This window comes from Argopecten irradians, chromosome 7 (genome assembly GCF_041381155.1).
Source record: "Argopecten irradians isolate NY chromosome 7, Ai_NY, whole genome shotgun sequence".
In the NCBI taxonomy this organism is placed as follows: Eukaryota; Metazoa; Mollusca; class Bivalvia; order Pectinida; family Pectinidae; genus Argopecten; species Argopecten irradians.
This window is the reverse complement of record NC_091140.1, coordinates 2,094,434-2,111,812: the sequence shown is the minus strand read 5'-3', so window position 1 is coordinate 2,111,812 and position 17,379 is coordinate 2,094,434. Positions and strand designations below refer to the sequence as shown.

General features: G+C 36.3%; 1 protein-coding gene across 6 annotated transcripts in view; it reads left to right on the top strand.

Annotated features, from left to right (window-relative positions):
- The window catches only part of LOC138327010 (C2 domain-containing protein 3-like), a 55,129-nt gene that overhangs the window by 35,178 nt on the left and 2,572 nt on the right, over positions 1 to 17,379 (top strand). For all 6 annotated transcript variants that reach the window (XM_069272977.1, XM_069272979.1, XM_069272978.1 and 3 more), the window contains 12 exons: positions 660 to 840; positions 1,118 to 1,246; positions 1,427 to 1,669; positions 2,323 to 2,463; positions 2,862 to 2,973; positions 3,166 to 3,321; positions 3,525 to 3,624; positions 3,917 to 4,140; positions 13,245 to 13,401; positions 13,553 to 13,732; positions 13,847 to 14,259; positions 15,130 to 16,945. In XM_069272977.1, coding sequence (XP_069129078.1) covers positions 660 to 840; positions 1,118 to 1,246; positions 1,427 to 1,669; positions 2,323 to 2,463; positions 2,862 to 2,973; positions 3,166 to 3,321; positions 3,525 to 3,624; positions 3,917 to 4,140; positions 13,245 to 13,401; positions 13,553 to 13,732; positions 13,847 to 14,259; positions 15,130 to 16,945 — 3,852 coding nt within the window. The remainder of the gene's footprint in view (positions 1 to 659; positions 841 to 1,117; positions 1,247 to 1,426; positions 1,670 to 2,322; positions 2,464 to 2,861; positions 2,974 to 3,165; positions 3,322 to 3,524; positions 3,625 to 3,916; positions 4,141 to 13,244; positions 13,402 to 13,552; positions 13,733 to 13,846; positions 14,260 to 15,129; positions 16,946 to 17,379) is intronic.

Below are 17,379 nucleotides of genomic sequence, written 5' to 3'. Positions count from 1 at the left end.
TCATAATTATGGCCTCGGGCGAATGAAAAGACGCTCAAGACAGACTTTTTATGTTGTTTGGGTTGTAAAAACATGGTTGCTTGTCACGTAAGACAGGGAGTCGCTGAAAACAGACCCATTATATAGCAAAATACGTTGGGGGGGGGGGTCTCAAGTAAGGTCACATAAGACAGGGAGTCGTTACTAATAGGGGGTCGCTCAGACAGTCTCGACTGAAACTGAAAATTAACATTGTCAGCTTAAAATCATTTCAATCATTTAAAGTATTAACAGCTTATAGATCAGATTTAATTTATAAGAAAAGAATTACATTATAGCAGGTTCGCTGGTAATTTTGTTATGTTAATGGTTTTCTTCAAATCTGCTAATTTATAACACCAGGGAAGGATTATGAATTTCACTACTGTTTTGCAAACGTGGTAATATTGAATATAGAAAAATTGATGTACCGGTTAACCGTGAAATTAAAATGCCACGAATATGTTCCATTGAAGAGACCTTGAAATGTGAGCCTGCGAATTTAAAACGCTATACAATGTTCAGTAAATTGATGAAACAACATTCTATTGAGAAACATATATGAAAATTTTATATTACAAAAGTGTAATGCGCTTGGGTATTTGTGGTCATGTCCTTTATAATTATAATGTGTTAACTAGGATGAGAGAATCACGAGGACTATAGCCAGGACATTTGCTCCGGAGTTTTCCCACCACATGGACTTCCCGTGTCCTTTATTGTGGACAGAAGCGGACAATGATGCCCTGGCTCTGGCCGAGATCCTAGAGACGGCCGAGGTTACACTGGAGATGTGGCATCAGGTTCCAGGACTGTCGTCAGGTCAGTTACAACCACTGAAGGCACAGATAATCAGCTCTCAAATTACTTTTCCTCAGAGAATGTTTCTTTTCTCAAAGTATTCAACCAGTTCAATTTCATTAAGTTTATTATTAGGTCTTTTTAATTAAAAACCTTCAAATATTCCAAATATTTTCAACAAGTTAAAACTTTTACTTGTAAATTAACAGGGCGTTTGTGCTTAGTAAACAGAAGTTAACTGTAGTAATAGCCATTTTAAAAATATAGTTATTTATTAGCTTCCAATGCTTGTTTGTAGATCTAGACCGACAGATAGCTCAGCAGACCACCTCTGAGGTCCAGGGTCGACGACTGGTGGAGAAAACTCAGGATGTCTTACTGGGAACAACAACAGTAACTCTCGCTTCCCTTCTAACCAACCGCACAGGTACGACTATCAAAATCAGCTTCTCATTGGAAACACAATTTTCCTTTAAAAAGGACCAATCATCTAAAGAATTTTCTTGGATGTTACATACAAAACAATCACCAAATAACTTTTCTCTGGTTATTTACACTTCAGTCATTTCAGAGTTGTAAATAACACTGTTATAAATTCCTTTATCAGGTATCAATGGGTGGTACGCGGTGAACCTCCCACAAATCGGCTGGCAACAGAGTCACACTGAGGATGATGAGGACAGGACCGTACCTTGTAACCAGGGGCTAGAACGAGTGGTGGGTGGAGTCGAGTTGTCTGTCAAGTTTGCTCACCATAACGACCGTGACCGTGTGATCCATGCTGCTAGAGGCGTAGGCTGGTCACCGATTGATCTGGACGTAGAAGACGAAGAGGACTGGCAGAGTGATGGTATTTATCATATTTGCGTCATTAGCTCCTGTCGGGTATTGTTAAAAGTGAGGGTACCAACAATACCGTAAAAACTTGTGTAATTTGCGCAATTTTTCTGTACAAAAATAAAATATGAAGTTGGGGGTGTGCAAAATACATTGATAGAGGCGCTTTAAAAATTTTACGGGGGAAAAATCTATCCATTCTGAGGGGCTGACGATCGATGAATGTCGAGGTACTGCTCTATTTATTGTAACCTATTTATATGATAAAAGGTATTAAAGTTTGTAAATTATAGTCATATTCATGAATACCATGATTGTCATCTGAATGTCAAGTGTAAGTTGGTTCTCCAATCAAACTAGTGGACTTATGGTTAGCTTTTGTCCTAAAAACTGAGAGTCGCGGTGGTCGAGTGGTTAAATTGTCCAGATGTAATACCACAAGCTCTTCACATGGATTGCCAGTTTGAATCCCATGTGGGGCAGTTGCCAGGTACTGATCGTAGGTTGGTGGGTTTTCACCTGGTACTCCAGCTTTCCTCCACCACATAAACCGGGCATGTCCTTAAATGACCCTGGATGTTAATAGGACATATAAACTAATTACACAAAACTATAAACTGAGACTGATATTTACAGAAATTAACTAATGTCTTTTTTTTCTAACAGATGAGGGTTGTGGTCAGTACCATCAGATTACAGTTTGTATGGACCAGGTCAGTTTCCCTCTACAGAACGCCCTCATAGCTGGTCAGGCTAATCTCGATAAATCGGCTCGGTGCTACATCCGCTACAAACTCTACGATAAAAGTAAGTTATAATCAGATACAAACTCTACGATAAAAATAATTTCAGATACAAACTCAAATTAAGTTCAGATACAAGGCCTACCATAAAAGTAAGTAACATTCATCTAAATATTTATTAATATGGAGCAAACATCAGGTTTTTGTTTGAAATTTCAAATTTTAATAAGTGTATTAATTCAAGTGTAATGGTGTATGATCTAATGTGAAACTGTCTTATTCATCTTCTGATAATTAATAGATACTTGTAAGAATTTTGAGACAAACGTGCCACTTCATATTGTATTAAGTGAGAAATGAATATGTTATCACCAATAATTTCACACGTATGATTCTGTGGTTATCTACAAAGTAAACATTCGACTAGATCAAAGTAATTGATTGGTTTGTTACCTCTAACAGGTGCTGTGGTGTCGAAGAGCATCAAGTGTCGTATATTAGATACTGGCTACATCCTGTCTCACTGTGATCACAAACATGAATTCCAGATTCCAATCAGCTCGCCATTTAAATGGTAAGTTCTTTTGTAAATAGATCTGTGTGATTAAAGTAATGTTTTTCTCTCTAATTTGAAATGATGTCTTTGGTAATTTTACCATTTCACTTGAAATGTTCGTTTACCATGTCAAAGATTCTATGTAGAGTATGTTATCTGGTTGGATGTACTAAAATTCCCTGTGTTATGTTAACTTTGATTTGCTGACAGGTACCTACGAGAGGAGAAGTTGGAGGTACAGGTTTGGGTGAGCTATGGTAAAAAGGAAAGCAGCCAGAAATCTCAACACAGGGATAAACTCATCGGAACCACGTACATAGGGCTAGACGCTCTCAACGATGAACGTCGAAGGCAGCATCGTATCAGGTATGTCATTTACAAATACTTACATCTGTTAAATGTACAGGAAATGTGGCTGAATTCATCAATACTGGGTAAATAATTACTATGAAAATCATTAGTTAGTAATATAAATCTTGTAAATATGAAATATACATCCAAACTGATGAGTGTAATTGAATATGAATAATTTAGTTTATATCTATGTAATGTGTATTTTCGTCCTCCAGTGGAATGTTCCCGCTGTTTAAGCCAGGGGCCGCTAGTCTAGGCGGAGCTTTTCTCAGGGCGCATGTCACAGCCAAACCACAGTTTGGGAGTGTCACTAAGGTAAGGGCTGACTTCCTATAGAAAGACAATTAGGCTACCTACATACATAAAATTGGACAGGCATTGCTGATACTTGTTTAATTATCATAACTTTGTTAAGTTGTAATGCTTAAATTAGAAAACACTTTGCCTTATTATTGCCATAATCATAAAGTACTAGTTACTATAAACCCCTGTACACAAGCCATCGTGCCATCTATAAAGTATTTACATGTGCATTAATATATGTATCATCGAGAAAGAATTCTTTTGTTAAATTAAAAATGGATTTTTTTTTTTCAAATATCAATAGCAATCAGATGATGAGGCGGATGAGAAACAAGTCGATAGTGACGTAGATGAGGAATACGATCCTAATGACAGCTTCCATCAACTCATGGTGAAGAAAAAATCCAAGACGAGTACAGACACTGCTCGTCTTGAGCGTGTCGACGAGGACACAGTGGTTCCACACTTCCCAGTTGTTGTGTCTGTAGAGCGCGCCATGCATTTACCTCTGATCAGTGACAAAAATAGGTAAGTAATGATGTCACAGAAGTGTTACTTTGTAATGATGTCACAGAAGTGTTACTTTGTAATGATGTCACAGAAGTGTTACTTTGTAATGATGTCACAGAAGTGTTACTTTGTAATGATGTCACAGAAGTGTTACTTTGTAATGATGTCACAAAACAAGTTACTTTGTAATGATGTCACAGAAGTGTTACTTTGTAATGATGTCACAGAAGTGTTACTTTGTAATGATGTCACAGAAGTGTTACTTTGTAATGATGTCACAGAAGTGTTACTTTGTAATGATGTCACAGAAGTGTTACTTTGTAATGATGTCACAGAAGTGTTACTTGAATGATGTCACAGAATACTTTGTAATGATGTCACAGAAGTGTTACTTTGTAATGATGTCACAGAAGTGTTACTTTGTAATGATGTCACAGAAGTGTTACTTTGTAATGATGTCACAGAAGTGTTACTTTGTAATGATGTCACAGAAGTGTTACTTTGTAATGATGTCACAGAAGTGTTACTTTGTAATGATGTCACAGAAGTGTTACTTTGTAATGATGTCACTTTTTGTAATGATGTCACAGAAGTGTTACTTTGTAATGATGTCACAGAAGTGTTACTTTGTAATGATGTCACAGAAGTGTTACTTTGTAATGATGTCACAGAAGTGTTACTTTGTAATGATGTCACAGAAGTGTTACTTTGTAATGATGTCACAGAAGTGTTACTTTGTAATGATGTCACAGAAGTGTTACTTTGTAATGATGTCACAGAAGTGTTACTTTGTAATGATGTCACAGAAGTGTTACTTTGTAATGATGTCACAGAAGTGTTACTTTGTAATGATGTCACAGAAGTGTTACTTTGTAATGATGTCACAGAAGTGTTACTTTGTAATGATGTCACAGAAGTGTTACTTTGTAATGATGTCACAGAAGTGTTACTTTGTAATGATGTCACAGAAGTGTTACTTTGTAATGATGTCACAGAAGTGTTACTTTGTAATGATGTCACAGAAGTGTTACTTTGTAATGATGTCACAGAAGTGTTACTTTGTAATGATGTCACAGAAGTGTTACTTTGTAATGATGTCACAGAAGTGTTACTTTGTAATGATGTCACAGAAGTGTTACTTTGTAATGATGTCACAGAAGTGTTACTTTGTAATGATGTCACAGAAGTGTTACTTTGTAATGATGTCACAGAAGTGTTACTTTGTAATGATGTCACAGAAGTGTTACTTTGTAATGATGTCACAGAAGTGTTACTTTGTAATGATGTCACAGAAGTGTTACTTTGTAATGATGTCACAGAAGTGTTACTTTGTAATGATGTCACAGAAGTGTTACTTTGTAATGATGTCACAGAAGTGTTACTTTGTAATGATGTCACAGAAGTGTTACTTTGTAATGATGTCACAGAAGTGTTACTTTGTAATGATGTCACAGAAGTGTTACTTTGTAATGATGTCACAGAAGTGTTACTTTGTAATGATGTCACAGAAGTGTTACTTTGTAATGATGTCACAGAAGTGTTACTTTGTAATGATGTCACAGAAGTGTTACTTTGTAATGATGTCACAGAAGTGTTACTTTGTAATGATGTCACAGAAGTGTTACTTTGTAATGATGTCACAGAAGTGTTACTTTGTAATGATGTCACAGAAGTGTTACTTTGTAATGATGTCACAGAAGTGTTACTTTGTAATGATGTCACAGAAGTGTTACTTTGTAATGATGTCACAGAAGTGTTACTTTGTAATGATGTCACAGAAGTGTTACTTTGTAATGATGTCACAGAAGTGTTACTTTGTAATGATGTCACAGAAGTGTTACTTTGTAATGATGTCACAGAAGTGTTACTTTGTAATGATGTCACAGAAGTGTTACTTTGTAATGATGTCACAGAAGTGTTACTTTGTAATGATGTCACAGAAGTGTTACTTTGTAATGATGTCACAGAAGTGTTACTTTGTAATGATGTCACAGAAGTGTTACTTTGTAATGATGTCACAGAAGTGTTACTTTGTAATGATGTCACAGAAGTGTTACTTTGTAATGATGTCACAGAAGTGTTACTTTGTAATGATGTCACAGAAGTGTTACTTTGTAATGATGTCACAATGAACAAAGTTTACTTTGTAATGATGTCACAGAAGTGTTACTTTGTAATGATGTCACAGAAGTGTTACTTTGTAATGATGTCACAGAAGTGTTACTTTGTAATGATGTCACAGAAGTGTTACTTTGTAATGATGTCACAGAAGTGTTACTTTGTAATGATGTCACAGAAGTGTTACTTTGTAATGATGTCACAGAAGTGTTACTTTGTAATGATGTCACAGAAGTGTTACTTTGTAATGATGTCACAGAAGTGTTACTTTGTAATGATGTCACAGAAGTGTTACTTTGTAATGATGTCACAAAGACAGTTACTTTGTAATGATGATGTCACAGAAGTGTTACTTTGTAATGATGTCACAGAAGTGTTACTTTGTAATGATGTCACAGAAGTGTTACTTTGTAATGATGTCACAGAAGTGTTACTTTGTAATGATGTCACAGAAGTGTTACTTTGTAATGATGTCACAGAAGAATGTTACTTTGTAATGATGTCACAGAAGTGTTACTTTGTAATGATGTCACAGAACTTGTAGTGTATGTCACAGAAGTGTTACTTTGTAATGATGTCACAGAAGTGTTACTTTGTAATGATGTCACAGAAGTGTTACTTTGTAATGATGTCACAGAAGTGTTACTTTGTAATGATGTCACAGAAGTGTTACTTTGTAATGATGTCACAGAAGTGTTACTTGTAATGATGTCACAGAAGTTTACTTGTAATGATGTCACAGAAGTGTTACTTTGTAATGATGTCACAGAAGTGTTACTTTGTAATGATGTCACAGAAGTGTTACTTTGTAATGATGTCACAGAAGTGTTACTTTGTAATGATGTCACAGAAGTGTTACTTTGTAATGATGTCACAGAAGTGTTACTTTGTAATGATGTCACAGAAGTGTTACTTTGTAATGATGTCACAGAAGTGTTACTTGTAATATGTCACAGAATGTTACTTTGTAATGATGTACAGAAGTGTTACTTTGTAATGATGTCACAGAAGTGTTACTTTGTAATGATGTCACAGAAGTGTTACTTTGTAATGATGTCACAGAAGTGTTTACTTTGTAATGATGTCACAGAAGTGTTACTTTGTAATGATGTCACAGAAATTACTTTGTAATGATGTCACAGAAGTGTTACTTTGTAATGATGTCACAGAAGTGTTACTTTGTAATGATGTCACAGAAGTGTTACTTTGTAATGATGTCACAGAAGTGTTACTTTGTAATGATGTCACAGAAGTGTTACTTTGTAATGATGTCACAGAAGTGTACTTTGTAATGATGTCACAGAAGTGTTACTTTGTAATGATGTCACAGAAGTGTTACTTTGTAATGATGTCACAGAAGTGTTACTTTGTAATGATGTCACAGAAGTGTTACTTTGTAATGATGTCACAGAAGTGTTACTTTGTAATGATGTCACAGAAGTGTTACTTTGTAATGATGTCACAGAAGTGTTACTTTGTAATGATGTCACAGAAGTGTTACTTTGTAATGATGTCACAGAAGTGTTACTTTGTAATGATGTCACAGAAGTGTTACTTTGTAATGATGTCACAGAAGTGTTACTTTGTAATGATGTCACAGAAGTGTTACTTTGTAATGATGTCACAGTACTTGTAGTGTTACTTTGTAATGATGTCACAGAAGTGTTACTTTGTAATGATGTCACAGAAGTGTTACTTTGTAATGATGTCACAGAAGTGTTACTTTGTAATGATGTCACAGAAGTGTTACTTTGTAATGATGTCACAGAAGTGTTACTTTGTAATGATGTCACAGAAGTGTTACTTTGTAATGATGTCACAGAAGTGTTACTTTGTAATGATGTCACAGAAGTGTTACTTTGTAATGATGTCACAGAAGTGTTACTTTGTAATGATGTCACAGAAGTGTTACTTTGTTATGATGTCACAGAAGTGTTACTTTGTTATGATGTCACAGAAGTGTTACTTTGTAATGATGTCACAAAACAAGTTACTTTGTAATGATGTCACAGAAGTGTTACTTTGTAATGATGTCACAGAAGTGTTACTTTGTAATGATGTCACAGAAGTGTTTACTTTGTAATGATGTCACAGAAGTGTTACTTTGTAATGATGTCACAGAAGTGTTACTTTGTAATGATGTCACAGAAGTGTTACTTTGTAATGATGTCACAGAAGTGTTACTTTGTAATGATGTCACAGAAGTGTTACTTTGTAATGATGTCACAGAAGTGTTACTTTGTAATGATGTCACAGAAGTGTTACTTTGTAATGATGTCACAGAAGTGTTACTTTGTAATGATGTCACAGAAGTGTTACTTTGTAATGATGTCACAGAAGTGTTACTTTGTAATGATGTCACAGAAGTGTTACTTTGTAATGATGTCACAGAAGTGTTACTTTGTAATGATGTCACAGAAGTGTTACTTTGTAATGATGTCACAGAAGTGTTACTTTGTAATGATGTCACAGAAGTGTTACTTTGTAATGATGTCACAGAAGTGTTACTTTGTAATGATGTCACAGAAGTGTTACTTTGTAATGATGTCACAGAAGTGTTACTTTGTAATGATGTCACAGAAGTGTTACTTTGTAATGATGTCACAGAAGTGTTACTTTGTAATGATGTCACAGAAGTGTTACTTTGTAATGATGTCACAGAAGTGTTACTTTGTAATGATGTCACAGAAGTGTTACTTTGTAATGATGTCACAGAAGTGTTACTTTGTAATGATGTCACAGAAGTGTTACTTTGTAATGATGTCACAGAAGTGTTACTTTGTAATGATGTCACAGAAGTGTTACTTTGTAATGATGTCACAGAAGTGTTACTTTGTAATGATGTCACAGAAGTGTTACTTTGTAATGATGTCACAGAAGTGTTACTTTGTAATGATGTCACAGAAGTGTTACTTTGTAATGAAGTCACAGAAGTGTTACTTTGTAATGATGTCACAGAAGTGTTACTTTGTAATGATGTCACAGAAGTGTTACTTTGTAATGATGTCACAGAAGTGTTACTTTGTAATGATGTCACAGAAGTGTTACTTTGTAATGATGTCACAGAAGTGTTACTTTATTTGTAATGATGTCACAGAAGTGTTACTTTGTAATGATGTCACAGAAGTGTTACTTTGTAATGATGTCACAGAAGTGTTACTTTGTAATGATGTCACAGAAGTGTTACTTTGTAATGATGTCACAGAAGTGTTACTTTGTAATGATGTCACAGAAGTGTTACTTTGTAATGATGTCACAGAAGTGTTACTTTGTAATGATGTCACAGAAGTGTTACTTTGTAATGATGTCACAGAAGTGTTACTTTGTAATGATGTCACAGAAGTGTTACTTTGTAATGATGTCACAGAAGTGTTACTTTGTAATGATGTCACAGAAGTGTTACTTTGTAATGATGTCACAGAAGTGTTACTTTGTAATGATGTCACAGAAGTGTTACTTTGTAATGATGTCACAGAAGTGTTACTTTGTAATGATGTCACAGAAGTGTTACTTTGTAATGATGTCACAGAAGTGTTACTTTGTAATGATGTCACAGAAGTGTTACTTTGTAATGATGTCACAGAAGTGTTACTTTGTAATGATGTCACAGAAGTGTTACTTTGTAATGATGTCACAGAAGTGTTACTTTGTTATGATGTCACAGAAGTGTTACTTTGTAATGATGTCACAAAAGTGTTACTTTGTAATGATGTCACAGAAGTGTTACTTTGTAATGATGTCACAGAAGTGTTACTTTGTAATGATGTCACAGAAGTGTTACTTTGTAATGATGTCACAGAAGTGTTACTTTGTAATGATGTCACAGAAGTCAATGATGTCACAGAAGTGTTACTTTGTAATGATGTCACAGAAGTGTTACTTTGTAATGATGTCACAGAAGTGTTACTTTGTAATGATGTCACAGAAGTGTTACTTTGTAATGATGTCACAGAAGTGTTACTTTGTAATGATGTCACAAAAAGAGTGTTACTTTGTAATGATGTCACAGAAGTGTTACTTTGTAATGATGTCACAGAAGTGTTACTTTGTAATGATGTCACAGAAGTGTTACTTTGTAATGATGTCACAGAAGTGTTACTTTGTAATGATGTCACAGAAGTGTTACTTTGTAATGATGTCACAGAAGTGTTACTTTGTAATGATGTCACAGAAGTGTTACTTTGTAATGATGTCACAGAAGTGTTACTTTGTAATGATGTCACAGAAGTGTTACTTTGTAATGATGTCACAGAAGTGTTACTTTGTAATGATGTCACAGAAGTGTTACTTTGTAATGATGTCACAGAGAAGTGTTACTTTGTAATGATGTCACAGAAGTGTTACTTTGTAATGATGTCACAGAAGTGTTACTTTGTAATGATGTCACAGAAGTGTTACTTTGTAATGATGTCACAGAAGTGTTTACTTTGTAATGATGTCACAGAAGTGTTACTTTGTAATGATGTCACAGAAGTGTTACTTTGTAATGATGTCACAGAAGTGTTACTTTGTAATGATGTCACAAGAAGTGTTACTTTGTAATGATGTCACAGAAGTGTTACTTTGTAATGATGTCACAGAAGTGTTTACTTTGTAATGATGTCACAGAAGTGTTACTTTGTAATGATGTCACAGAAGTGTTACTTTGTAATGATGTCACAGAAGTGTTACTTTGTAATGATGTCACAGAAGTGTTACTTTGTAATGATGTCACAGAAGTGTTACTTTGTAATGATGTCACAGAAGTGTTACTTTGTAATGATGTCACAGAAGTGTTACTTTGTAATGATGTCACAGAAGTGTTACTTTGTAATGATGTCACAGAAGTGTTACTTTGTAATGATGTCACAGAAGTGTTACTTTGTAATGATGTCACAGAAGTGTTACTTTGTAATGATGTCACAGAAGTGTTACTTTGTAATGATGTCACAGAAGTGTTACTTTGTAATGATGTCACAGAAGTGTTACTTTGTAATGATGTCACAGAAGTGTTACTTTGTAATGATGTCACAGAAGTGTTACTTTGTAATGATGTCACAGAAGTGTTACTTTGTAATGATGTCACAGAAGTGTTACTTTGTAATGATGTCACAGAATGTTCTTTGTAATGATGTCACAAAGTGTTACTTGTTGTACTGTTATTAATGATGTCACAGAAGTGTTACTTTGTAATGATGTCACAGAAGTGTTACTTTGTAATGATGTCACAGAAGTGTTACTTTGTAATGATGTCACAGAAGTGTTACTTTGTAATGATGTCACAGAAGTGTTACTTTGTAATGATGTCACAGAAGTGTTACTTTGTAATGATGTCACAGAAGTGTTACTTTGTAATGATGTCACAGAAGTGTTACTTTGTAATGATGTCACAGAAGTGTTACTTTGTAATGATGTCACAGAAGTGTTACTTTGTAATGATGTCACAGAAGTGTTACTTTGTAATGATGTCACAGAAGTGTTACTTTGTAATGATGTCACAGAAGTGTTACTTTGTAATGATGTCACAGAAGTGTTACTTTGTAATGATGTCACAGAAGTGTTACTTTGTAATGATGTCACAGAAGTGTTACTTTGTAATGATGTCACAGAACAAGTTACTTTGTAATGATGTCACAGAAGTGTTACTTTGTAATGATGTCACAGAAGTGTCAAAAACAAGTTACTTTGTAATGATGTCACAGAAGTGTTACTTTGTAATGATGTCACAGAAGTGTTACTTTGTAATGATGTCACAGAAGTGTTACTTTGTAATGATGTCACAGAAGTGTTACTTTGTAATGATGTCACAGAAGTGTTACTTTGTAATGTATGATGTCACAGAAGTGTTACTTTGTAATGATGTCACAGAAGTGTTACTTTGTATGATGTCACAGAAGTGTTACTTTGTAATGATGTCACAGAAGTGTTACTTTGTAATGATGTCACAGAAGTGTTACTTTGTAATGATGTCACAGAAGTGTTACTTTGTAATGATGTCAAGAAGTGTAATTGTATGTCACAGAAGTGTTACTTTGTAATGATGTCACAGAAGTGTTACTTTGTAATGATGTCACAGAAGTGTTACTTTGTAATGATGTCACAGAAGTGTTACTTTGTAATGATGTCACAGAAGTGTTACTTTGTAATGATGTCACAGAAGTGTTACTTTGTAATGATGTCACAGAAGTGTTACTTTGTAATGATGTCACAGAAGTGTTACTTTGTAATGATGTCACAGAAGTGTTACTTTGTAATGATGTCACAGAAGTGTTACTTTGTAATGATGTCACAGAAGTGTTACTTTGTAATGATGTCACAGAAGTGTTACTTTGTAATGATGTCACAGAAGTGTTACTTTGTAATGATGTCACAGAAGTGTTACTTTGTAATGATGTCACAGAAGTGTTACTTTGTAATGATGTCACAGAAGTGTTACTTTGTAATGATGTCACAGAAGTGTTACTTTGTAATGATGTTATACTTGACTTTTACACTGTAAATCAACTTTCTTTCACGGCTATCAAATTTTTATTTCTATTTCAAAACAAATTCACGAAGATTAATATTCATGGATTAATAATAAATCCTATCAATATACATGGTGTAGATATTAATTAGCGGAGATAAACTTTTGCGAATTTACTTGGATCACGAAAGTAAATCGCATGCGATTGAATGTTGGTTTACATGTACAGTAAGTGATTCAGAATGTGCTTTGTTATAAATACCTGATCTCTAAGTATGGATAGTGATGCCGATTATCAAGGCTAAATTAGAAATTCAAAGTCCCAAGAATGGACTGTATAACATTTATATTAACAATGTATAGAGTTACGTTTATCTGAGAAAATGTTCACATTTTTGCTTTGTATACCTTCACTGTAAAATAATATACATATAGTGTTAGCCATGTCCATCCGGTCCCGTCTTATCTAGATTCCATTTGGAGGTGGGGCAATTATGTCTTACAAACATTTTCAATACTGGTAAAGATAGAGAATTACTGAAGGATTGTTATGTTACAGATCTGAGGAGTACCTGCCCAATACTTATGTCTCCTACCAGACATCAGATAGTACTAGTCCTGCCTACACACAAGTCTTCTATAACTCGGACAACCCTGTCTGGGACGACCAGAAGGAGACCAAACTCAGCACGGAACTCCTGTACCAGGAAAATAAGGTAAGCTTTCCACAGAGCATATCTATCTGGAAAACAGCATAAATGCTACGAAATAAGGACTGTTTATTAGCTTTATCTTGTAAAATATAGACTGCTGTATCCTCTATTCCACATTACAATGATATGTTAATATTTCTTTCTGTATCCGCAGAATCTGGTGTTTAAAGTTTGGCATAAGCCTCAGAGTGCTTCCAAGGAGCCTGACAAGTCGTCTGACCGAGTGTTAGGGTTTGTGTCGGTCGACCTGACCCCTCTGACCTCCGGACTTCTCCAGATCTGTGGCTGGTACAATGTCACGGACTTCCACGGCCAGTGTCGCGGCCAGATCAAGGTGAGTCTCTTACGGATACCATTATTTAGTGGTCATTCTCTTTATCATAATGGAATTTTAGTCCTAGGTACATAATGTGTGTTGATTTTACTAAATCTCTACTTTGTGTTTTAGGTGAATATTGTCCCACAAGACGACGTAATGCAGCACATACAGGGAGTCCCCAGCCAGCCTGCCTCCTCTGTATCCTTCTACAACCAACCATCCAGTCTCCCCTTCACGGTAAACTCCTCTATCCACAACGCCATCCCTCCAGAACAGCCCATGTCCCTCCCGACAGATCTCCGCCCATTCTCTTCCACTCTGCCAAACTTTGATCAGGTGCGGGAACATCAGGAACAGTTACAGCACCAACTGAGTGAGAACATCAGACAGTTTCTTCGTAACCATGAAATGTCATCGCAGGACTCGCCAGAGGAGTCTCCGCGGCCAGAGGTGTCGCCATACTGGCAGCCGCCAAGTCTTAACGATATCAAGGTGGATGATAGTGCGGCTTGTTCTCGGTCCATCATGTTCTCATCTCTCAGGTAAATATGTCAAATACATAATATATATTTAAAGACAGTAAACTTCAAAATTGTCAACTTAAGACATAATGAAAGTGTATAAAGGTTATAAATTGGGATATATTGACGTTGGAAAAAATTGTGTGTTTTTATATCAAAATAGGGTGGTTACATTTTGGTGTGTTTAAATTTGGCATTTCCCTTTGTCATGTTAATTTCTAGCACATAACTTTATTTGATAAAAGAAAACAATAATGAAGATTTGCATTGTCTATACACATAGATCCAGCAACAATTAAAACACTGATTAGGGATTACTTTTGAAGCCTTATCGACAAAAAGAAAACCCTGAAATATTGGCCTTCAATAGAAGTGATTAATAGTCACACATCTAATCATATCTACATGTTTGCACAAAAGAAATTTTCACGCTGGTAGCGTTATTTTCCGGTTGACAGCACATACCTAAATGTATGTTTATGTAATGCCATTAAGTCAATTATCCCAGAGTACTTGATCACATACCTAATAGATGGCATGTAGATGTATTGATAGTTATATACAAATAGATGTATATGTAGCCAAATTTTGGTGTGTTAAATTTTGGCACTTTAATGCCAAATGCCAAATAAGCTAACATATGACCACATCCATAATATCCCAATTTACAATAACTGATATGTATGAATACTGCAAAGAAGAAATGATTGTGAAGAATTTATCAACAGATGGAGAAGAACACTACCTGTCATGTTAAATAAAGCTTTCCTTAATCATGTGTATATCTCATATTTCCTATCGAAAACAAAACAAAAATTAACTATTTCTGAGTGATAAATTCAAGTTCCACCATATACTTACTTATGATACATGACTGATTATATTTTCCAGGAAACAAATGCAAGATTTGGATGATATTACATCAAAGTTAAAACAGAAGTTGGTTTCGCCCTCCTCGGTGAATACGTCATCGTTACCTCGGAGTCAGCCAGAGTTACGTGCTCCTGATCACAATATCCCGATTCAGTCCATCATATCACCTCTGTCCACACTCCAGTTGACATCCACTCTAAAAGGCGACAGTGAGTTACTGTTGACCGGGTCTAATGAGGCAGAGTCTTCACGGACTGCTGTAGACTCCGGAGCGTTCTCGGTGACACAGTCGAGTGAGAAATACCAGGAGGCTTTAGATTCTCAGCGTAGTAGTGAGAGAATGGACACGCTGAGGATGGGAGTAACGCCACGCGACTTTGATCAGGGAGGACAAGACACGACACAGGAGGCTCAGAAAAGCTCCGGTTCTACACCGAGAGATGCCCATAACTTTAGTGACACTGGTATACACATGGGCTACACCCCCAGAGAGGACACAGTGTCAACTGGTGGGTTTAACGCTGTGGTCACTCCCCGGGACCAGACACCTCAGAGTCTGACCTCGCCACACGATAGTAATGGTAATGCCAGGGATAGGCATGTCAGTGGCAGCAGCAGTGCCTCGTTAGGGTTTTCATATCAGGGAGAAACGAGTGGCAGTTCCAGGACCGGTGTGGTGACGCCAGGTAGGAACACCACTACTGGAACTCAGGATAATGATGTGAAGGAGATGAGTGTGATTCAGGAATTCACAGAAAACGAGGAGGACATCGGCAGCAATAACGGAGAGGAGGACGAACAATACTATCAAGAATACCGCGATATTCTGGATGAACAGGAGAATCAGGATGAGTCTGGCGACGAGGAGGAGAATGTTGTTGTTCCGAGGACACTGAACGATGTGTCTGGCAAGTTTGGGGGAATCCCAGGTCATTCTGTGTATATGGACAGCAATGGACATGGATCCCCTCGGGAGTTTGTGAGAAATGGACAGACAATGCCTTTTGATATTAGGGCAAGTGATTCTCGTGAACTGAGTCGGACTAAGTTTGATAATCAGGAAGCTGATGATATTCTAGATCTGTCGGATAGTGAATCTGTGACTGAACAACGCCTCAGTCCTCATTTACAGCTAACAGAACGGCCTTCTTTTATAGAGAAAGACAGTTGGTTCTCAGATGAAGAGAGGGACCACAAAGACCAGACTAGGTCAGGTCCTGATCAAATGGGCAGGCGTTCTCCTTACACTGTTGGTGTGGATCACCAGAGTTTGTTACAGGACGTAGAACTAAAATCAGTGAACTCAGATAGTCACAATACGCAAAACTCTAAACAGTCCTCTAGACAGTCTTCAAGGGTGTCATCTGCAGGTAGTGAAAGGACATACACCAAGAATTCCTCAGGACATTCTCAACTATCTAATGAATTGGAGGACCATGCTCCTCTTCTATCTTCTTTGCCAAAATCACCAAAAGAGGTATTCTCGGAGGTAGTGACTGAACTGGAGGACTTCTTCTCTGATCCTGTTAGACCACAGACCAGTATGGAAGGAGAAAGATCAAGGTCACCTTCGTTTGGGTCAAGGTCACACATACGGTCCCCTAAAATGCTGAGTGATAGAATGAACTTTGAAAGCTCTGAGAGCTATGGTGAGTCGGACAATGTTATCACAAATGGCTATGGTAGTCTTCCAAATGGTGATATACATGATTTACCAAATGGATTTTCGGAGCCTTCTTCCATGCCAAACTTTTTCCTTCCCTCTGAACACTTGGCAGAGTCTATGCAGGTCTTACAGCAAGCAACCTCCGGGTTTCCTACATCTAGTCAGCAGGTATGTGTGTGTAATTTTAGCACATCATCATTATCGTCGTTCTGCCCGTCCGTCCGTCTCTTTAACAATTCTTGTTTCTGCAATTTTCAATAAAGTACTGAGGGATCTGTCTCAAATTTCATATGTAGAAACCCTAGAACCCTAGTTGTGCGTTTTGCATTTTAGGACCAATCACTCAACAAGTTGGCCATAGTTGCACATATTGCATTTACAGTCTGATCTGTCAACAAGATAGCCATATTTCATTTGACAATTGAAGTGACTGTTTCTGCTAAGAAACTTAATGTGAGCAAAGTTTTTGAAGTTTCCCTCTGTTTGATTATATTTGAAAGTGAGAGGAAAAAAGAAGAAGAGAAAAGCAGAGAAAAAATCCCTCTTTTTGGTGAATGCCAAGATCCCTCTGGAATCTCTCGATGAATTTAATGTCAATAAAA